This window comes from Cnephaeus nilssonii (genome assembly GCF_951640355.1).
Source record: "Cnephaeus nilssonii genome assembly, chromosome: 16".
Taxonomy (NCBI): Eukaryota; Metazoa; Chordata; class Mammalia; order Chiroptera; family Vespertilionidae; genus Cnephaeus; species Cnephaeus nilssonii.
Genome location: NC_137087.1, coordinates 6,769,268 through 6,792,103, shown reverse-complemented (window position 1 = coordinate 6,792,103; position 22,836 = coordinate 6,769,268). Strand labels below are relative to the sequence as shown.

The 22,836-nt window shown below is 44.0% G+C and overlaps 1 protein-coding gene across 4 annotated transcripts in view; it reads left to right on the top strand.

The window, feature by feature from the left end:
• The window catches only part of ERCC6 (ERCC excision repair 6, chromatin remodeling factor), a 92,240-nt gene that overhangs the window by 1,407 nt on the left and 67,997 nt on the right, over positions 1-22,836 (top strand). For 3 of the 4 annotated variants that reach the window (XM_079793036.1, XM_079793035.1, XM_079793038.1), the window contains exons 2-5: positions 2,602-3,037; positions 4,855-4,975; positions 6,868-6,979; positions 13,200-13,911. In XM_079793036.1, the coding sequence (XP_079649162.1) occupies positions 2,616-3,037; positions 4,855-4,975; positions 6,868-6,979; positions 13,200-13,911 (1,367 nt within the window). In that variant the 5' untranslated portion in view covers positions 2,602-2,615. The remainder of the gene's footprint in view (positions 1-2,601; positions 3,038-4,854; positions 4,976-6,867; positions 6,980-13,199; positions 13,912-22,836) is intronic. The other variant, XM_079793037.1, reaches the window with a different exon arrangement.

The window sequence follows — 22,836 nt, the reverse complement described above, 5'->3', positions numbered from 1 at the left end:
CTGAAACCGGCTCTCTGACATCCCCCAAGGGGTCCCGTATTGCGAGAGGGCACAGGCCAGGCCAAGGGACCCCACGGGTGCACGATCAGGCTGGGAGGGACTGGGGGAGGGCTTCAGGGCGTGTGGGGCCCATCTTGCTCAGTTCAGATGGGCAGGACCCCAGCAGCAAGCTAACCTACTGATTGGAGCATCTGCCCCGTGGTGGTCAGTGCCACGTCATAGCGACTGGTCGACTGGTTGACTGCCCCCTGGTGGTCAGTGCACATCATAGCGAGTGGTTGAGTGGCGTCTGGATGACCGGACACTTAGCATATTAGGCTTTTATTATATAGGATCATTCCAGCTGTCACACTTCCATAGGCAAGCTCCTTAGACTCTAAGGCTTAGAGGGTAGGCTACCCACTGGTGGCTACTCACTTACCTCCCTATAGCCCGGTTTTTGTCCCCATTGCTCCACTGAAACTTTTTTTTTAAACTAAGATAACCAGTGACCTGCTAATTTCCAAATCCACTGGACTCTTTCTAGTTTACTTATGTGAACTTGCCATCTCATTTTCCACTTTTAACTATTCCCTCTTCTTCCTTTTCTATTAGGTTTTCTGCAAACATTATTCAACCTTGTCTTTATTATCTAACATTATTACTTAATATATCATTTTATATTATTATGTAATATATTTGAATTTATGTGTTTTTTAACTGAAAAACAAGTCTTTGCATACATACAAATAAGAAAAATGAAAACAATTGTTAAATTTCAGCCAGTATTAAGGATCTTGCCTCTGTTGAAAGTGGAGACTAGTTAATGATGGAGCACTAAGCTAATTCTTTCTCCTGAAAACAATCAAGCCAAAAAAAGGAGGAACTTTCTTACTCTGTTGTTCACTTTTAACCTCTAAAAGAATCTCTGGTACCTGTCATCTCTTTCTCTTGAGCCCAGATTTGCATTCTGACTGCATCCTGACCCATACCTGGCATTTATAACTTCCCACCAGCCCCTCTGCCTGCTTCCGTCTGCTTCCTTTCAGAGATTTCATTTTTGTGACTGAATTCACCAGTGACTCAGTAGTCCAGACCAGACTTGTTATTTAAGACTCCTCTCTGAACCTGACTTCCTTTCAGCATATATTGAGCACCTCCTCTGTATCACACCCTGGGCCAGGTGTTCAAATCTTGTATGTGTTTTTTGAACATCATACCCAATGCATCGTCACTTCCTCTGTGTCCACGTGGCCTCTTGTTCATGTCTCTTCTATGGATCCGTCCTGCTGTGTTGTTTTTGACACTCTTTCCCACTAGAGAGTGAGCTACTCAGGGCAGGGTGCTGCCAGGTTCCTGGCATCTCTGTATCCCAGTGCTTGGTCTCTGGGATTTTTCTGTCTAATGAGGAATGAGTGGGGCTTATGGGGGTACTTGTGGTCATTTCATAGAAATAAGTTCTGTGCTGAAAGAAACCTTAGTTTATTCACAGTTAAATGAAAAGCAAGGCTGTCTCTTGGTCAGTATGTTGCTTTATAATCTAGTTATTAGAGTTATGCAGGCAATATAGTGAATATATTTTTATTCAAGGAATTCCTGACTACTTGGAAATGTGAAACTTCCCCTGTATTCCTCCCTGCCCCTGTCCCTTCTGCTTCCCCTTCCAACTATTGTAGGTTTAGTGTGTATCTCCAGATCACTTTGAGTGTGTTCCATACACACAGATGCAGTTTTTTTCCATAAATGTGTTTATACTATGAGGCTCTTTTCACTTTACAAGACTTATACCAGTATCACTGAATATACCTAATGCCTACATTAAACTATTAAAACATGCTACAATAAACCTACCTGCACATATGTACTTCTCTGGAATAAATACCTAGTCATATGCATTTTAAATCTTAATAGCTATTGCTAATTGCCTTCCAAAGGAGCTTTACTAATTTATATTCTCACCAGCATTGTGTGAGGATGTATCTTCCTGGTCTATACTGGATATTATTTGGCTTGATGTTTTTGCCAACCCGAAGGTGAGAAATTATATCACACATTGAAATAGAGTTATTTTTTGAGAATATTTTAATTTTTCTCAGATTCCAGTTTGCGTGGTGTTATGATTATCTCTTGTTTCTGTTTATTGGAGTCAATAAATGTTCATTCTCAAAGTTTCTAGTGTCAGATTCATATAGAAGCTCTCTCCTTACATCACTAAATCTAAATCTATATACATCATGGTTGATCATGCCACTATAATGTAAGTCATTTATGCCATAATATAGTGGAGAGGCTAATGCGGGAAGCGCCAGTGAGATGGAGAAGACTCTAGGTGTCACTCAGGACTTGGGTTGTCAGCTTTTTTAAGCTGGCTACCCAAATGTCCTTTGTCAGTGACACTGCATTTTTCTTCTTTTGGTTAGTTTTTCTTATTATCAGAACTCAATAAGATATAAAGCTTTTAAGAAAAATAATACTTGGGAACATGTTTGTGTAATTGGAGGATTATTACTTGATCTTTTGAAAAATCAGTCTGCTTCATAAAATATTCAAGAAACTATGTAGCTATCCTTTCTATATAACAGAAAAGGCTTATTGAAAGTTGTTGTTTTTTTTTACTTTTAGGTAGTCTGTAAAGGATGCCGAATGAGAGAATTCCCAACTCAAGTCAAACTCAGGAGCAAGACGGTTTACAGAGTCGGTGTGTCAGTGATGGTGAAAAAATGACAGTTAAGCAAGAAAATGATGGTGATGCAGAGATGGAGGAAAGCCTCCCCTCTTGTTCCTCTGCTAATGGGCCATCCCTCTCCACGGAGGGGTGTCCGTGGGAAGTTCCGAGGAGAGGGCCTGCCCTGCTGCACATCGACAGACACCAGATCCAGGCGGTGGAGCCCAGTGCGCAGGCCCTTGAGCTGCAGGGGTTGGGTGTGGACGTCTATGACCAGGACGTGCTGGAGCGAGGTGTGCTTCAGCAGGTGGACAGTGCCATCCATGAGGCCAGCCATGCTGCCCAGCTCGTGGATGCAGAGAAGGAGTACCAGTCCGTCCTGGATGACCTCACGTGAGTGTGGACCATCTTCTCTCTAATTGCAGAGTTTGTGTTTACAAGGGATGGAAAAGTTCAGGTACTAGCTGTAGTATCCCAGAAATATTAGGAGATTTGTAGAATTTCTCATATGGAGGATAGAATCAAAAGGGCAGTCATCGACCTTGTGTTTGAACCTCAGCCCTTTCCCTCCGGAGCAGCATGCACATGGTTGTTAAAGTTTCAGTCCAGCTCACAACAGCCTGTTTGTGCATAATGGAGAGGAGTGACCCGGACTCACAAGCATGTGTACAGAATCATTCTCAGGAGAAGTGTACTCCCAGTTCTTATGTGTCCTGCTTGAGAACCCAGGAGCACACCTGCCCCTCACATTTTTCTCTATCTTGTAGTTTCTTTCCCTTAAAATGAGTATGTCTTCTGGTAATTTTTCAGATTTTGCATTTTTAGAAAGGAAAAATATCACTCTGCTCTTCCTTTCTTTCCTACTTTTGACTGTAAGAGAAGATGAAGTCCCATGGAGATTTCATTTGTGTTTTAGAGGAGATTTGGGCCCTGTTGAGCATAACACATTAACACATTGGTAGAGAAGGGAGAGGCTCTGGGCTGGGCTAGGAGGGGGTGCAGGATTGAGCTCACACTCCATTGCTAGACTTCTCTCCCTTGGCCAGTGTCCCAGGCAGTGTCAGGCAAGCAAGAAAGCGAAGGGGAGGGCTGGATGGAGGGGTGGTGCAGTCTTAGCTGGGGGTGGTTGTGGGAGGGGAGAAGAAGGAGGAACATGGAGCTGTTGGTTACCCACTGGGGAGGGCTGTAGTACAGGTGGCTATTGGCACGTAAAGGACATGTTTTCTATTAAGTTTCCTGGTATGTTCTTTTGGTCTCTTGAGTTGCAGATGTTCTCGAATAGTTGTAGTCTGACCTTCAGGTGTGAGCACCTCAACTCTTTGTAATGAACACACCTTTTACATTTGACCTTAGAAATGTGTCCACTGCTTACAGAGGTGGCAGGGCAGACTGCTGCAGGGCCACAGGCACATTAGCACCGGATGGGTGGTGGCATGGGGTCCTCAGCTTTGCCAGTCACTTGCATTGATAACATGTTTTTATGCTAAAATCCAGAAAGCATACAACAGCAAGTTACACAAGTGTCAAGATTGAATTTGTGTTTTGAAAATTGGGAGCTATAATTCTGTGGTGTCTATTTTAGGAGCAATGTATTAAAAGTTGATTTTTTCCCCTTTGTAATACTACAGCAAATACATTTTCTGGTCATGTGAAAGAAAAATATTGCCACAGATGTCTGACTTATCCAAGAAAATGTTTAAGCATTTTTAGTACTTTTCCAAGCTTTGAGAGACTTTCATAATGGGCTTTTAAAATCCATCTGTGGGGTTGTTGACAATAGGGGAAGCAGGGGGTATAGGGAAATCTCTGTACCTTCCTCTCAATTTTGCTGTGAACCTAAAACTTCTATAAAAAGTAGTCTTAAAAAAATGTATTCATCTTCTCATATAAAAGGACAACTTATTGCACATTTTTTTAGTAGTCTCTTGAATAAACTAGTCACTTAAAATGCTTATAGAATAAATTAATCAGCTTACAAAGTAGAATGAGCTGATTTAAAGAAGCAGATAAAAGAAAACACTAGTCATCTTAAACTTCTAACAACACTTCAAGTTCTATTTATGGCCAAGAAGACTATGCATTTTGGTTTAGTTTCTTTTATCTTAGTTAATAAGAAATAAGAGAGCCATGTTTTTAGTATTTCAATCTTTATATTATACTATTAGAAATGTTACCAGGGTGGAAAATATACATTTTATCTTATTTTTCAGGTCATGTACGACATCCCTAAGGCAAATCAATAAAATTATTGAACAACTTAGCCCTCAAGCTGCCACCAACAGAGACATCAACAGGAAACTAGATTCTGTAAAACGGCAAAAATATAACAAGGTGATTTCAAATAACACTTGAAAAAGTCATTTAGACATTTAATGTTTAGGAAGGATTCTGAAAAGTACTTATAAGATTTGAAGCAAATATTTATAATAGAAAATTTTGAGTTTTTATGTATGTTTAATTTTTCAACTGTTTCCCTTTAATATCCTTTGTTAGAGTATTTTTAAAAATACATACAGACATACTCCCACATATACATACATGCTTGAGAAAAAGTTTTTTGGCTTTGCATGCCTTCTTACTGGTGTACTTTCATAGCCTTCCTTGCCTCACTGTTTTCTTTTACCCAATTTTGTGGTCTGAACACAGAGCTCCTACTTGGTGTGCAGGCCTCTACTCAGTCTCCTTATTTTTTATGAACTTTCTTTTTTTTCCTGCTTAGCTCCTGCTTGCATTGCTTGTTTACACTCTGTCCTGGGATACAGGAACAGTGAACACATGCTCACTGTTCTGAGAGGCTGGCCTCAGGTATTATAGTCATCATCCAGCCACACTGCGTCTGCATGTAGAGTCGTAGAACTTAAGGGTAGGACTATCTGTTACTTAGGACATTTTTATTGTGTGTGTGAGATTTGGAACACTTTTTAGAAATACATTGCAGAAGATAGGAATGACTAATTTTGATCATTTTATTTCTGCTATCCAAAATGACTAACAGATATCCTTGTGCTTGCAATTGATTCATTGCAATGAGTAGAGTCTGTGCATCTTTCACTTAAGCTGTGCTAGTGGGGATGTGTGTAGACTCAGTTCCTCCTTTTGCTTTCCACTCATCAGTCCATTATCTTCACTACCCCATCTTCTCTCACCTCCCGAATAGTAGCCCCAGAGTCACAGCTAGTAGTGGCTTGAAGCAGCTGTTGGTCTTCCCAAATCAGAAAAGCAGCAGCCGGCCTCTGGGAGCATGTGGTTTAATGTGCAGAGACCTACTTTGACCTTGGGCTTCGGTGGGCTGGAGTTTCAAGGAGAGGAGAGGCTCAAACTTTAGGCCATTTTAGATAATAGCCCAACTCAGTTATATATCCCTGTCTTTCTTTAGCAGCTCTTTGATGTTTAGAGATAGACTATTCAGAGAGAAAGGCTGTTTTAAATAAGATTTTGCTGAGAAAAACTGCAAACAAATTACAAGTTATTCTAATACGGCCTTTATATTCAGGATTTCCCTTGCCCCACATTCATATTTGGTATTTAAACATTCTTGACCTTGGGAAGAACTGAGTACCACAGGCCTTGTTAATTGAGGAGGCTGTAGGAATATCCCCATATCTGAGCTTTGGTGGTATAGAGGGTAACAAGACAGAGGATAGAGGGTAACAAGACAGAGGAGTCTGTTGTGATTGGGGTAAAAGGGTATATCAAAATATATTTTCCTTTTAAAATTTTGTGGTTGGGTAGAATTCTATAAAGAACAATCATAAATATGGTAAGTTATCAAAGGGGACTGACTGTTTCAACTTTTGAACATTCACGTTTATGTTTCTTACCCTCCAACCCATTGACCTCATAGCCCATTGGCTGTTAAGGTCTGAACACAGAGGAGTGTGGTGATTTACCCAGTTGTAATGGGGGAACCAAGTAGAGCAGTGCCACCCCCAAATCAGCGGAGTGTCAGTACATGTGAACCTCAGTTCTGGGCACGTAGAAAGCTATGTTGGGAGAGTGGGTGGGGACAGGGATACCTGCCTGATGGAAATGCTTTTAGCCCTACTTCCTGCTAGAAATATGGCAGTGGCTCAAATAAGGTTCTCTATAGTAATAGTAATACATGGAATTTCTGTTTTATTTTTCTCTTGATTAAAGTTTAAAAATTTTGTAATGCTGTCTTTTGTATTTGCAACAATAAATCACTGCATTGATGTTTTCTGTATTCACATTTACCGTTTAAGGAACAACAACTAAAGAAGATCACAGCAAAACAGAAACGCCTGCAGGCCCTCCTGGGAGGAGTGGCGGTAAAAGCTGAACTAGATCATGCCAGTCTGGAGGAGGAGGACGCAGGTGAGGTACTGGGAACAGTGTCTTTGTGTTCTGAATTGATACTTGATGCCAGTAGTGAGTCCTGGCCTAGGTTTTCTGAAAAATATATTTCTTTGCCTTAGTGTCAAAACTGATTTAGGAAAATTTTATTCTCTACACCTGCAGAACCCAAGTTAGAGAGTGAAAGTGAAATTTTAACTCAGTCTACTGTTGGCTGCTGGTCCACATTTAGTATTATGTTTAATAAATTAGAACTCTTACATTTTTGTATAGTTAATTTTATAAAGACAACTGACATCTTAATTGAGGTACATTTTGTAAGCCCATCATCATCAGCATTCATAGAATTGATTTCACATATATTTTTGATAGGCTTTCCAAACATCAGTTTTGTTTAAGGAAAGATACCTTCATTCCAGGTATACCATGGCCATGATTTTGTTTATATCACTGTCTTAGATGGGCGTCTTTTGGAAAACCTTTTGAGAAAATGCGTAAGCTCTGAAATGAAATACCTCTGTAGTCAGTGTGTATGTATGTATGTTTAGAAATTGTTTGTAGCTGTTCATTCATTTATTACTCGAAATAAAAATTAAGGCTTCTTAACATTTAAGCTCTTCAAGCAGATATTTTCTACTAGCTCCAGAAATTTATTTAATAAGACAAGAGAATTATGAAGAATTAATTGAGGCAACAGAAAAAATATTAGAGATGTGCGCTTTTAAAGCCATGCTTTCTGCTGCTGAGGCACCATAGTTCTCATTGGTAACAAATTTTTGTTCTTGTCTGGCTGCCTAAAACTTGCTGCTATCTTTCACCTCCTATTGATTCTTTGATAAAACTTTGCCCCGGATTAATAGTTACTTCCCCAAATCCAAAAGCCTCTTTTCACCCTTGCTCCACTGGCCTGCATTAGCAAATCCCGTATTTTCCGGGATTCCTGTCTTTCAACTGGCTTTCCTTTCGGCCCTCAGACCATTCCTATTTAGTTATTTTTGGCCAACTATTCTGGCCTTATCTTAAATGTTAATTGTTCTCAGGAATTTTTGCTGAGCCTCTTGTTGAACCTCTTCCCAAATAATCTCATCCAACTCTCCTGGGCTTTTGCGGGCACCTGGGTTCTAAAATCTTATACATTAGTAGACTTACGGCCTTGCCTTTTTTCTGAGCTCTTGGTTCCTATTATCTCTCTCCGTTGGGGCACCAGCCAGCACTTCAGACTCCTGTTCTCTCTTACTGACCTCCCTCCTCTGCCCTTTCTCGGTCCCTAGTGCCCTGTCCTCAATTTTGAGAGGCAGTGAAACAGAGTGTGTAGGACTCTTTGTGCGATCCAGCTCTGCATTGCCTGGGCATAGACCTTGACCTCATTCCTGAACCTTTGCAATTCTGTTTTGAACTTATGAGGTAGGCATAGGTATGGTAGACCTTCATTTCTCTGCTCATGTGCTTACCTGAGGTTTCTTTCCCCTGTTCTCCACATAGTGCTCCACTTCAGAGGTTGTTGTGGGAATTATCTGATAAAGAATCCATTCCTAGAAGTAGGTTTTGCTCCTCATTTGGAGGAGATGAAGTACTCACTGCCCCTTTTCCTGTTAAACATTGTACTGGACAGTGTAGTATTGGAAAAAGAGAAATAAAAAGCATAAGGATTGAAATGAAGAAATAAAACTATGACTATTCATAGAATACATGATTATGTAGAAAATCCAAAGGAATCAATGGACAATCTATTGGAATTAATATGTGAATTTAGCAATATCATTGAATATAGGGCTGATATATAAAAACTAGAGGCCCCACCGAAACCGGTTTGGCTCAGTGGATAGAGCGTCGGCCTGCGGACTCAAGGGTCCCGGGTTCGATTCCGGTCAAGGGCATGTACCTTGGTTGTGGGCACATCCCCAGTAGGGGGTGTGCAAGAGGCAGCTGATCGATGTTGCTCTCTCATCGATGTTTCTAACTCTCTATCCCTCTCTCTTCCTCTCTGTAAAAAAATCAATAAAATATATTTAAAAAACAAACAAACAAAAAACTAGAGGCCTGGTGCACAGATTTGTGCACCATTTGGGTCCCTCGGCATGGCCTGCTGGGATTGGGCCAAAACCCGCAGTCCAACGCTGCCTGCCGCTCCTGCCTGCTGCTCCTGCTCATCCCAGCCCCAGTGCACCTGCTGCGGGCTCGCACCCAGTCAGTCCCCATCTGGAGAGGTGAGCCCTGCATCTGGCCCCTGTTGGTCAGCTGAGTGGTGCTCCCACTGTGGGAGCACACTGACCACCAGGGGGCAGCTCCTGTGTTGAGTGTCTGCCCCCTGGTGGTCAGTGTGCATCATAGTGACCGGTCATTTGCTCGTTCGGTCGCTTAGGCTTTTATATATATAGATAAGTCATATTTCTATGTACCAGCAAAAACAAAAAATAAAATTTAATAAAGATGCCAATTATAATAAAAATCAAATACCTAAAAATAATCTTAACAAAAAAATAGTTTCCTGCAATGCCTTCTATATTAAAAAATAGAAAATGTTCCCCAACTGGCATGGCTCAGTGGTTGAACATCAACCTATGAACCAGGAGGTTACGGTTTGATGCTGGGTCAGGGCACATACCCAGGTTGTGGGCTCAGTTCCCAGTAGGGGGCATGCAGGAAGCAGCTGATCAGAGATTCTTGCTCATCATTGATGTTTCTGTCTCTCTGTCCCTCTCCTTTCCTCTCTGAAATCAATAAAAATATATTTCAAAATAAGTAGAAAAATGTTTAAAAAATAGAAAATGTTGTTGAAAAAGAAGACTTAAATAAATGGGGAGGCACACTGTGATAATGGATTGGAAGATGTGGTATTGTAATGATGTCAGTTCTGTCCATTTATAGTTTCAATGCAACCCCAATATATATTTCCAGGGGTCTTTGAGGAAGAGATTGTAGGGTGGAAAGTGTAGGGTAAGGCATTAACAAACTGACTCTAATATTCATATAAAAATTCATTGGGTCAAGATGAGTTAAGGCAATATTGAAGAAGAACAAAATATCAAGACTGACTAGCTATAGTAATAAGTCACTGCAGTATTGGCACAAGGATAGACAAGTAGACCAGTGGGACAGAATAGAGACCCACCCACATATGTTCACTTGATTTATGACAGATGGGGTACTGTAATACTGTGGAGAAGAATCATGTTTTCAGTATGTGTGCTGAGTTAATCCACATATACAAAAACAGATTCCAAATGAGTTGTATATCTAAATGTGATTGGTGGAACAAAGCTTTTACAGTATAATATAGGAAAATATTTTTTATGACTTTGGGGCAAAGACTTAATGAGACAAAAAAATGGGAAGTTCTGATAAATGAACTATATTACAACTAAGAACTTCTGTATGTTAAAAAGATAGCATTAAGAGAATGAAAATCGGCCGAGTAGGAGAAGCTATTGCCAGTACATATATCAATCAGAAGACTTGAATCCAGAATGTATAGAGAACTAGAAATCATTTTATTTATTTATTTACTTACTTACTTACTTACTTACTTACTTACTTAAATTGTTAAATCCTCATCGGAGGATATTTTTCCATTGTTTTTCATAAAGAATGGAAAGGGGTGGGGGTGGGAGGGTGGAAGAAAGACAGGTTGCTTCCTGCAGGCGCCCTACCTTGGCTGGGGATTGAGCCTGCAACTGAGGTACGTGCCCTTGACTGGGAATTGAACCTGTGACCCTTTGGTGCATAGGCTGACGCTCTAACCACTGCGCAACTGCTTAGGGCTAGAAATCTTTTTTTAAAAGGCAAACTATAAGAAAAATGGGCAAAGGATTTGAACATTTTCTTCAAAAGAGGCTATCCAAAATATCAATAAATCTATGAAAAGGTACCATGAGTCATTAGTCATCAGGGAAATAAAACTTATACCATAAAGTAATACTACTACATGCCTAACAGTAGCTAAAATAGAATGACAGAAATGTGGACCAGTTGGAATTTTCAAACACTGTTGGTGAAACTTAAAATTGATAGGACCATTTTGGAAAACTGTTTGGCAGTGCCTACTAAAGCTTAACAAACCCAAAGAATTATAAACATATATCCAAAGGATGTGCACCAGAATATTAATAGCAACGTTATTCCTAGTAGCCCAAACTGGAAACTACCCAAATGTCCATTAATTGTGGAATGGAAAGATTGTAGTATAGTTATATAATTAAATACCAACAACAATGAGAATCAACAAACTGCAGCTATATTCAGCAAGTGTGAATCCTACAAGTGTAATGTTGAGAAAAGGAAGCCAGACACCAGAGTATGAACATTTCCATTTACATAAAGTTCAGAGTCAGGTATAACTTGTCTTTACTGTTGATAGTCAGGTCTTTATCATAGGGATGGGAGGTGGTTAGAGGCTTGGAGGTACCAAGAAGTGCACATCTGATATGCTAGTAATTTCTGTTTCTTGATCTGGATACTGGTGTATGGGTATGTTTTTTCTGAAATTTCATTGAGCTCTACATTAGGATCTGTGCACTTTAGTGACTTTTGTTTCTAGTTCAGGTTTACTGAGAAACTGGCTGTGGTATTATTGGCCTACAAGAAATGTAGAGTTGAGAATATGAATTTCTTCCTGTTGAGCCTTACTTCTTTGGGTATTTTGGGCAAAGGATTTGAACATTTTCTTCAAAAGAGGCTATCCAAAATATCAATAAATCTATGAAAAGGTACCGTAGTTCATTAGTCATCAGGGAAATAAAACTTATACCATAAAGTAATACTACTACATGGCTGAAGTAATCTTGTCAGAGATTATTAATTTCAACAAATGAAAGAAGGATGATTTCTAGGTTACTTTATGTTATTACTAGAAGCCCAGTGCATGATTTAATCGTGCACGTGTAAGCTGTCTGTCCGCTGGTCGGCAGCTCCGAAGTCCCTGGGCCCCTAGGGCGAGGCGGGGCGGGGGCGTGGTCCTCCTGCGGCCGGAGCCCAGGCCGGGGTCTTGCCTTTGCCTCCCGCCCAGGAAGGCTGGGGCCGCCGCCAGGTGCTCCTGCGGCCCAACTGCCGCCAGACTCCTCTCTGGGGAGCCGCGCCGCCCACGCCCCCCCCCCCCCCCCCACCACCTCCAAACCTCCAAAACGCTGGCTCGCTGCCCCAGAGGCCTGTCTGTGCCGCAGCACAGCCATGGCGCAGACGCTGAGCTCGCGTCGCTGCTGGCAACGCGAGCTCAGCGTCCTGCCAGCCCAATCACCACCCCAGCCACCCCAAGTCCTGCCCCCTGTGTCTCCCGCTGGCCCAATCGTGGGCGTAGCGGAGTGATGGTAATTTAAATATTACCTTTTTATTATGTAAGATGGCATAGCTGCCAATTTTAGTCCATCCCTCGGCCAGTTAACTTCATGCACCTAGCATAGTGCTATCCAGTGATGGACATGTCTGTCTGTGTTGTCCAGGCACATGTGCTATTGAGCACTTGAAATATGGCAGGTGCAGCTGAGGAACTGAATTTTCAACTCAAATTTAAATAGCCACATGTGACTATTATATTGGGTAGTGCAGACCTAACATTTATGTTTTGCCCATTTAAGTGCATGCTGATTCTTTAGATGTCTGTTTTCAGTTTTACTGTCTCTTGAATTTAAGTCAACCTGATTGCTGCTATTAGCAATGACATGGAAACTTGGGAGAGTGCTTCCTCCCGGGTTCCTCTTTAGTTGGTAAGGAAGCATAGCTAAGGTTATCTGTCTTTATGTTACACACGACTAGGTCTGTCTTTGGATGCCTGAGAGTATATTTATAATGCCACATTTTAGAAAAAGTTATTGAGAAATCACCTTTTTGAACAGGAGTATATTAAAAGTGGTGTGATAAATTTTACTCTATTCTTCATATGCTTTAGTATACTAATGATATATATGTACTAGTATATACATACTTTAAAAAATATGTTCTTATTGATTTTAGGGAAAGAGGAAGGGAGAGAGAGATAGAAACATTGATCGGCTGCCTCCTGCACAGCCCCTACTGGGGATCGAGCCTGCAACCCAGGCATATGCCCTGACTGAGAATCGAACCCATGACCTGGTTCATGGGTCAACACTCAACCACTGAGTCACATTAGCCAGGTCTTAATGATTAATGATATATTTTTAATATTAATTAATTGTAGGAGCCTACTGTTTATTGAGTAGCTGAGTATATCCCTCCCTTGTCCTCCTGGAGAGCGCTAGTGCCCAATGCATTGTTGTCCCTCTTTCAGAAGTGGGGCCGTCCTGTCTCGGCAGCATGCTCATGCCTGTCCAGGAGACTGCTTGGGAAGAGCTCATCCGCACTGGCCAGATGACACCTTTTGGGACCCAGATCCCTCAGAAACAGGAGAAAAAGCCTAGGAAACTAATGCTTAATGAAGCATCAGGCTTTGAAAAGTATTTGGCAGATCAAGCAAAACTGTCTTTTGAAAGGAAGAAGCAAGTTTGTAATAAAAGAGCATCTAGGAAAACTCCAGCCTTGGTCACTTCTGAGCTGAGCCCAACACTCAGTGAAAACAAACCAAACAAGAGAAGCAAAGTTCTTTCGAAAACAGACAAGCGCTTGAAAAAGCACATCAAGAAACTCCAGAAGAGGGCTCTTCAGTTCCAGGGGAAAGTGGGATTGCCGAAGGGAAAGAAACGCTTGGAGTCTGATGTGAGGCCAAAGGCAGAGGGAGATTCTGAGGGTGAAGAGTCCGAGTACTTACCCACCGAGGAGGAGGAGCGGGAGGCGGCAGCAGAGGTGGACCTGTCTGCAGAAGGCACTGACTCTGAACTGGGGCCTGCGCTCAAGCAACGGAAATGGCAGAAGAAAATCACAGTGCAGGAGACTGATGATGAGAGTTTTGGGGAAGAAGCTGAAGCTGCCAAAGGAGGAGGAGGTCGGAAAGTAGTGAGATGCCGAGACGATGGAGATGAAGATTATTATAAACAGCGATTAAGGTCAGTCTGGGGAGGTTATTATAAACAGGTTGTACTGCTTGCATTATCTTAGGTGGCAGGTTTATTATAAGAGTTCTAGATCCAGCTTAATATATTAGATCCCTGTTATCCAAAGTTGAACTTCCTGCAGCCTTAGCGTACTCAAACCATCAGAGCCCCTGAGTCCTCATTGGAGCTGACCCAAATGCTTCTACTTCTGAGTCTTCACTGAGATTTGGGGGCAAGTCCGAGAAGAAAATCCTAGGTCCGTGGTTGGCAAACTGCGGCTCGCGAGCCACATGCGGCTCTTTGGCCGCTTGATTGTGGCTTCTCCACAAAAGACCACGGCCTGAGCGAGTCTATTTTGAAGAAGTGACATTAGAAGAAGTTTAAGTTTAAAAAATTTGGCTCTCAAAAGAAATTTCAATCATTGTACTGTTGATATTTGGCTCTGCTGACTAATGAGTTTGCCGACCACTGTGCTAGGAGAAGGGTTTGGGCAAGATGAAATGCGGGCTCCTGAAGCATGAGATGTGTGCCTTCACACCAAAATTGGTCGCCCTGTGACCAGGGTCAGGAGAAGGAAAGGTTGACTAATGTTGAGCATGCTGGATAGTTTGTTTTTTCTTTTGAAGCAGGAAAGTAATTTTAGACGACTTTACTTCAAATAAGAGCTGAAATTTAAGCTTTAACATGTGAAAGAATAAGCTTGGCTGCTGCTGCTTTTTTTTTAGATCTTTATTGTTGAAGCTTGGTTTCTTAAATCCTCCCTCCCTATCTTGAAAAAGTAGATATCTACAGAATTATAAACCACTGTCATGCCAGAAATGTACTTCGTATACACAGCATACCTGTCCTATTCACTGTCCTTTTTTATGCTAAAGACTGACTTTGGCTTTTATTTCCATGACTTCGTTAGTATATGATGCAAGTGAGATATAAGATAGAAGGGAAGGTGAACGTGTTCCTTGTAATGTCAGCATTGCGTATTGCCACACATTTTCTGTGAGCCGAGAACAGTGTATACTGCAAGTTTCTCCACCATCTCCCTGAGCACAATACTGCTGCATCTCCTGTCTCACCAGTCTCACTGCAGCTTACTGAGAGCACTAAGTAACTCACAGAATGGAGGGATCCCTTCACCAGATTTCTTTTAGGTTTATGCATGTACCCCCCCCCCCCCACCCCAGCAGTCAGTAAGTGTAAAGCTCTGTTTTGTAAGACTACTGCTGCAAGAAAATCAAGTTGTTTTTGTAGCCGGGAAAGAGTCTCAGCAGCCTTTTCAAAGGAATCTGCAGTTTCTAGGGAGAGTTGGGATTGTGACTGGAAGGCAAGTCTCCCTGCCCCTGCGGCCACACCGAGAACCATGAAGAGGGGGATGAGGGGAATGCTCTTTTGGATAATCTTTCTTTACTAAAACTGGCAGGGAGAGTGAGGCAGTGATGATGTGGGAGGTTATGTACCCTAAGGTGCAAAGGCTTCACCATCCAGGTGGGAGGGAAAGGTAGGTATTAGATGCACGGATGACGTGTAGGCTCTGTGGGGGAGGTGTTTTCGCAGTGAGAGTCATGTCCCATATAGGTACAGTGGATTCCTCCATGACCTCCCGTCCTGGTAGCTCTCCTGCCTTCCCTCCTACGGAGTCAGGTAGCCCTATTTGATTTTCTTGGATAAAAGAGGAAACAAATTCCTTGAGCTGCTGTATTTGTGGAGGTGAGGGGGCTAAGGTATGGATCTGGTCTCGGGGAAGTATCTTTCAAGGAATGGGGTGGACCTGATAGGTTCTCAAAGATAATGATTTTGCTGATGGGAACCAGGGGCATTTAGTGGATACATTTCAGGTCTGGTTGAGTTACATCAAGGAAGAAGGAAGGTCTAGTAAAGTTAGACCAACAGGAGAATGACCCTCTGGAGCTGTTGTAACTTTGGCTATTAATAGCCAGTCCTTTGGGCCAATAGATTAACTCATCAATTCCCTCTCGTCCTATAGAGGATTGTAGTCCTAAGCTCATCCCTGAGTTGTGGACTGTCTGTGGGCAGGGACAGTAAAAATACGTGAGCACTGGGTGGAGGACAGGCTTCCTATCGCTGGCCCCTGGTTTAGGGAGCCAGAAGGGCAAATTGGGAATTGGGTGCCTCTCACATTTATTAAATTGGTGAACAAGGGCTTGGGTGGACTTTTAGAGGTGTAAGATATCTAGTTGTTTTTGATACCAAGGGAAGAAAATCTTTTTGGCTTTGATTGTATTTTCTATTCCTTTCTTAGGCGAGACATAATTTGTCTGTATGTGTAGGAAAGTGGGGGTGACAGTCAGTCCATGTAGGTTTCAGTGGCTAGTTGTCCCCAGTCCTGAGAGCGGGTACACATCCAGCAAGGCCAAGCAGATTTAAGGTATAGGCATTTAAGGAAGGAGTATTATCCCCTAGGTGTAGAGCAAGGAGGAGAATAATTATTTGGACTTATCTGGTTTGGCAACCTGTTTAAAGAAGAGTTTGAAATCTCCAGTTGGCTTGCAGGAGTATCCTGGATGCTGAATGGGTGTCTAGTCTTCTAACATGTAAGTTTTGACTCTGGTGTGATGTATCCAGCTTGCAATCTCAGGTACCCTGATGGCTGTAAGGGTGGGTGGGTAACAGTAAAGGGAAGGGCCCCTTCCAAAATGGAGTTAGCTGATCTTGAGGGGATCTGTCTTTCCAGGTTTTTATAAGTACTTGTGTTCCTGGTAAGAAGGCTTCCCTTCCTCGGTCATCCACCCTAGGGGCAGGGAGTCTCTCTTTTCCATATTCTCAGATGGCCTTTTGAACTTGTCCACGGGAGATTATATATTTCTTTGAGATAAGGCGTCTGAATGACATTTCATGAGGGCTTACCTTTGGAGAGGGTCCTGGGATAATTCATACCCGAAGAAGAGCTATGGGGAGGTTCTTCTACCAGGATTTTCAATACATGGGAGAGCCATTTCCTGGCTTAGTTTTCTAATGATGGGCTTTAAAGTAAGATTAGTCCTTTCTTTTTTTCCTGATGCTTGGGGCCTCCAGGAGGAGTGGAGGTGTCAATAAAAGCTAAAAGGTATTTTGGTCCCTTATATCTTGGCATTTGGGTGATGTCTCGTAGCCAGTCTTCTCCTGGGTAAGTTTATTGATGTTGGACCAGAGGGGCTAATGGAGGAGGTTGGCCTCCCTTCAGGTTATTAAATTGGGCTGGCAGTTTTAGCTCGTCCAGGTGTTTTATCTGCCCAAGCTTCAGGGTTTATCCAGGAAATTAACTAACTAGCTCATTCTCTTTCTTAGAATTTTGAGGGTCTTGAGGGGAACAGATGGCTATAAAATTTAATGAAGATGCCTATCCCCCTGGGAAAATTAATTTGGCTCCTAGTTTTCTAAAAGATCTCAACCTGGTGGAGGCTGGGGCACCAAGGATAACTATAAATGGGTAGGAAAATAAGCGACCCTTCCAGTGGTAGCAGATTGGCAGCTTGAGCCATCGGTGGGTCAGCTTACCATCCACACCTGCCACCAGGTGAGAGGCAGAGCAGAGTGATCCAGAGAAGGTTGTCAAGACCAAGAATGCAGCTTCCATATCAAGTAAAAACTTAACTGTCTTACCTTTGACTTCCAAGGTTTCCCTGGGCTCCATCCCCATGATGCTGATGTTCGATTTGGGAGCCAGATGGTATCCAAGGCTTCTTTAGTCTGGGGCCGTATGGGGAGAGACAGGTTGGACCCAGGATCCCTGCAGTTCCTGGGGCAGTTCCACCTCCAGTGCCCATGCTCATGGCAGAGTGAACAGCGGCCAGGTGGCTCACCCTGACCCTGGGGCTTACTTTCTGGGGGTGGTTCTGCCAATGTCCAGATCTTATGTAGCTATAGTAGTTCCTGGGAGGTGTTCTTCCAAGGCAACCTGGATCTGCTCAACCCGAGTAGCGACAGCGGAGCATGGCTAATAACTGAGCCAATCTCTGATCTTTAGGCCTCTCCCTTGATTGGAGCCTCCTCCTCCTCTAGATCCCGGTTATAGAAGACGACGAGGCTGCCAAAAGTAGGCCTGGGGTAGGGGTATGTGGTCCTAAGAGAGCTTTGGAGCCTTCTCAGAATATCGGGGGCAGCCTAGGTTAGAAAACAGTCCCGGAAGACCGTTGGCCTGCTTCCAAATCGGTCTAGGTTAGTATATTTAATGATGGCCTCCCTCAGTCTCTCTAAGAAGGCTGTAGTAGTCTACTGAGGTTCCTGGCTTATAGTTGCTAATTAATAGGCGTAGATCGGCTTTGTTTCATTCCATCTAGAAGGCTTTTTAGGAATGGTCCTAAATTTAGGAAATGGTCCCAGTTCCAGGTTCTCTGGGAGGTGTTAATAGTCCCATAAAGGATCAGTGACCCGTACAGCTGTCACTCCTAGAGGGTATTTATCATATGCATACCATTCCCAAGCTGGATGGCATCCTTTATGATCTTGTCTTTTTCTTCCTTATTTAGGGATTGAGCAAGGATTACAGTAATGTCTCTCCAGGTCAGATCAAAGCTTTGAATCTTCTGAGAATTTTCCTAAGTCCTGTTGGATTTGGTGTGTAAGTCTTTCATAGAGAAAGGGGCATGTACTTTTATAGGGATCCCAGTCAGTCCTACTACCTCTTGTAAAGGGCCAGTTAAAGTCGCTTGAAAAGGCCCCAGATATGGAGGAAGAGGGACTGGAGCCTGACAGGTAGTTCTTTCTTCATCCTTTGGGGTCACAGGAGAGCAGGAAGAAGGAGAGGTGTTACCTGGGGGAGGTAAGGGAGGGAGGGGCTGTGAGTACAGTATGGCGATTCTGGAGGGATCTAGTTTACAGGTAATGCATAGCCTGGGGTCATCCCTGAGAGCCATAAAGGCTTGGATGGATGGGACTTTTATCCATTTCCCTTGGGAATTGCAAAACAGGCCTAACTGTAAAATAGTATTAAAAGTAATGGTGCCATTGACTGGCCAAACATCTCTGTCACCCAACTTGTATGGGGCCAGGGCGTGTTGTAAAAGAATATTAGCCTTTTTTTTTTTTTTAAGGACTCAGGGTCCAATTTCTCCCAGTGGTATGAATTCCAGAGGGGTATCGAGGCACTGTGGACTGGTTCCCCATCTTCAGAGAGACAGGTACACTCTGAACCAAGAGTTGGAGGCATCCCTGCTAATATCTGGGCTATATTGAGCTGCCCTGTGGTCTGAGAGCCACAATAGGGCAGGTTACCCTGCCACCCAGGGGAGAGTGCTCCTGTTTGAAGCCAGGCATCCCTGCTTCTTGGCCTCCAACCTTAGCTAGTCTTACTGGAAGTCCCTTTCACCCCTCCCCCATCACGTCTATCCATCCAAGGGGTGCCTAGTACCATCGTCACCTTGGGTGGAAAACTCCTCCTGTAACTCTGGTCTTCAATAGTCGGGCTAGTGACCTGTTGCCTTGTCTCTCATGTTCCCAAGATCTCTGGTCCTTGTGGAGGCCTTGGAGAGAGAGCAGCCACTTCTCGAAGGGAAGTGAGAGTCCCTGTTAAGTTATTCCTGAGGCTCTTACAGAAGTTGGAAATAAAGAAAAGGTCATTAGAAGAGTGTAGAAGGATTGAGGGTGGTCCTATTACCCTGTTTCAGGGACCTTAAGGAGTATGCAGAAAGCTGTTTTAAAAGACCGGTACCTTGTTCGGGAGGTGTGGCTCAGTGGCTGAGCATGGACCTATGAACCAGGAGGTCACGGTTTGATTCCTGGTCAGGGCACATGCTCAGGCTGTGAGCTCGATTCCCAGTGTGGGGCATGCAGGAGGCAGCTGATCAATGGTTCTCTCTCATCATTGATGTAAGCTCTCCTATTAATTTCAGTTTTAATTTACTGGTAAGAGCTGTAGAGTCTGAGCAAAATTTCCAGGGATATTGTGTAGTGGGTGAAAGTGTGCTGTTGTGTATTGAGCTCCAAGGAGCTGTTACCCCCGTCTCTGCTCTCCTCGGCTGTCTAATATAGCCGCGAGGACTTGGAGCGCTAGGTAACCAGTCTCTATGTGCACATCAGTGGAAAAATCAGTTATTTAGTTACAGTTGAGTTGGAATTCCCTATGGAGCTCTTGCACATCATGGGGATGCCTGCTGAGACTGCCACATAGTTTCTTAGTCACCTAAGAATACCCGAGATGCTAGCTGGAAGGAAGAAGTGCCCCTTTTCTTTGGAACCGAACAAGTTCAGGCTCTCATTTTTCCAGCGAAAGGTTTAGTTTGGACTCCCAGAAGGTAATTAACGAACTGCCAGTATTTACTGTTTACCTGACTGCAGGTCCTGAGAAAAGAGACCAAGAGCATAGAGGTAGGAGTGAGTCCGAGAGGATGACTTACCACAGCAAGTGAGTAGGACAATTCGAGTCACTGCACCAAGATGTAAACAGTGAAAGCAGACCTCAGTACTTGAGTTCTGGCTGTGAAAAGAATTCAGAGCCAAGATTCGAACTCACGAGAGAAGGCTTATTCAGCAAGCAAAGCAAAAGTACGCTTGAAAGAAAGTTTTGAGTGTGGGCTAGGGGTCCTTTTAACCCCTTGTTGCAGGGGAGGGGGTGGGGTCCCTGCTTTCTTCTTTGAGCTGACCTAAGCAGCAAACTTGAAGGAGCCAAAGTGGAATCCCCTGTTGGCAAGGGGAGCAGAAAAGAGAAACATGCTAAATGTACATTTTGTTGTTGTTGTTGTTAATCTTTACCCAAGGATATTTTTTCCATTGATTTTTTAGAGAGAGTGGAAAGGAAGCAGGGGAGTTGGGGGGAGGGGGTGAGAAACATGGATGAGAGAGAGACACATCAATTTTTTGCCTTCTGTATGTGCCTCAACTGGGGCCAGGGAATGAACATGCAACCCAGGTACATACCTTTGACTGGGAATCGAACCTGAGACCCTTTGGTGCACGGGCCAATGTTCTAACCACTGAGCAACACCAGCCATGGCTAAATTTAAACTTAAAAGACAGTAAAATGGGACACAACCCTTATTTAGGTCCCAGAGTGAAGAAACAAAACAAAACATAGTAGATAGAAATTTCATGAGTAATTGCAAAAATCGTCAGAAATGCTTAGTGAAAATCAGTCTGTTCAACTGAACATCTCAGGGCTGACACACCCTCAGTTCATTCAGGCAACAGTGGCACTTCTTAGGGATGCAGTTGGTCAAGGACACCAAATGGCTTTCCAGAGCAAGCTTTTAAACTTTCCTTCTAGGCCCAGGGCCCAGGGCCCAGGCTAGGTCTGTGAAGATTCAAGCAGCCCTGCAAGGCCCATCAATAGCAGCTTCCAAGGTCTGGCCTTTTCTTCCTGGACCCAAGGTCAAACACACAAACTCTCCTGTCAGGTTAACCTTTTATGTTTTGAAATATAGAAGCATATTTTAAATACTCTTATGGCATTTATTTATTAAAACACTAGTGACCCAGTGCACGAAATTCGTGGATGGGGGGTGGTTTCCCTCAGGCCAGCCTGCAACCTCTCCAATCGGGGACCTCTGTGGGATCGGGCCTAAACCAGCAGTTGGACATCCCTCTTGCAGTCTGGAACCCCTGGCTCCTAACTGCTCACCTGCCTGCCTGCCTGATCGCCCCTAACTGCCCTCCCCTGCTGGCCTGATCTCCCCTCTAACTGCCTCTGCCTGCCTGATCACCCCCAACTGCCCTCCCATGCTGGCCTGATCTCGCCCCAAACTGCCCTCCCCTCCGGCCTGATCTCACCCCCAACTGCCCTCCCCTGCCGGCCTGATCTTGCCCCCAACTGCTCTCCCCTGCCGGCCTGATCTTACCCCCAACTGCTCTCCCCTGCCGGCCTGATCGCCCCTAACTGCCTCTGCTTGCCTGATCGCCACTAACTGCCCTCCCCTGCAGGCCTGGTTGCCCCTAACTGCCCTCCCCTGCTGGCCCGCTAATCTCTAACTGCCCTCCCCTGCTGGCCTGGTTGCCCCCAACTGCTCTCTCCTGCAGGCCTGGTTCCCCCCAACTGCCCTCCCTGTAGGCCTGGTTCCTCCCACCTGCCCTCCCCTGCAGGCCTGGTTGCCCCCAACTCCCCTCCCTTGCAGGCCTGGTACCCCCCAACTGCCCTCCCCTGCTGGCCTGGTCACCCCTAACTGCCCTCCCCTGCCAGCCTGGTTCCCCCCCCCCCCCCAACTGCCCTCCCCTGCAGGCTTGGTCCCCCCACCTGTCCTCCCCTGCAGGCCTGATTGCCCCCAACTGCCCTCCCTTGCAGGCCTGGTCCCTCCTATCTGTCCTCCCCTGCTGGCCTGATCGCCCACAACTGCCCTCCCTTGCAGGCCTGGTCCGTCCCCCCCCCAACTGCCCTCCCCTGCAGGCCTGGTCCCCCCCAACTGTCCTCCCCTGCAGGCCTGGTCCCCCTCAACTGCCCTCCCTGCTGGCTTGGTCCACCGCAACTGCCCTCCTCTGCCGGCCATCTTGTGTCCACATGGCGGCGGCCATCTTGTGTGCTGGAGTGATGGTCAATTTGCTTATTACTCTTTTATTAGATAGGATTCTCTGTTAAGCTGTAGCGCCTGGCTGTAGTTCTATCTTGGTCTTGTTCAAACCAGCTGACCCTACTCCATGACCCCACCTGCCCCACCCACCTCTGTCCCATTGTGCCAAAGTCTAGGCACATTTTTTGAACTTATGTATTATAACCCTGTTAACACATTGTGCACCAGTAGTTTTATTGCTAGCTTTACCCAGTGGCCAGATAAGTTTCTATTGAATGAGTACAAAAAATGTTTTGCAAAGTGTCATACTTTAAAAAGATATTAGCTTGTAAGAACATTAATAAATAACTTCAAAATGCAATGGGTATTTAATTGTAAGGCATGCCTTTAACATTTATGTAAAACATTGTGTAATATGAAAACATGAGAATGCTCGTGATCCGCCTGCAATGTGTTAATTATAAAGCTCTTTTAAATTCGTGAAAGTGGGTGACTCTTAGACATCTCA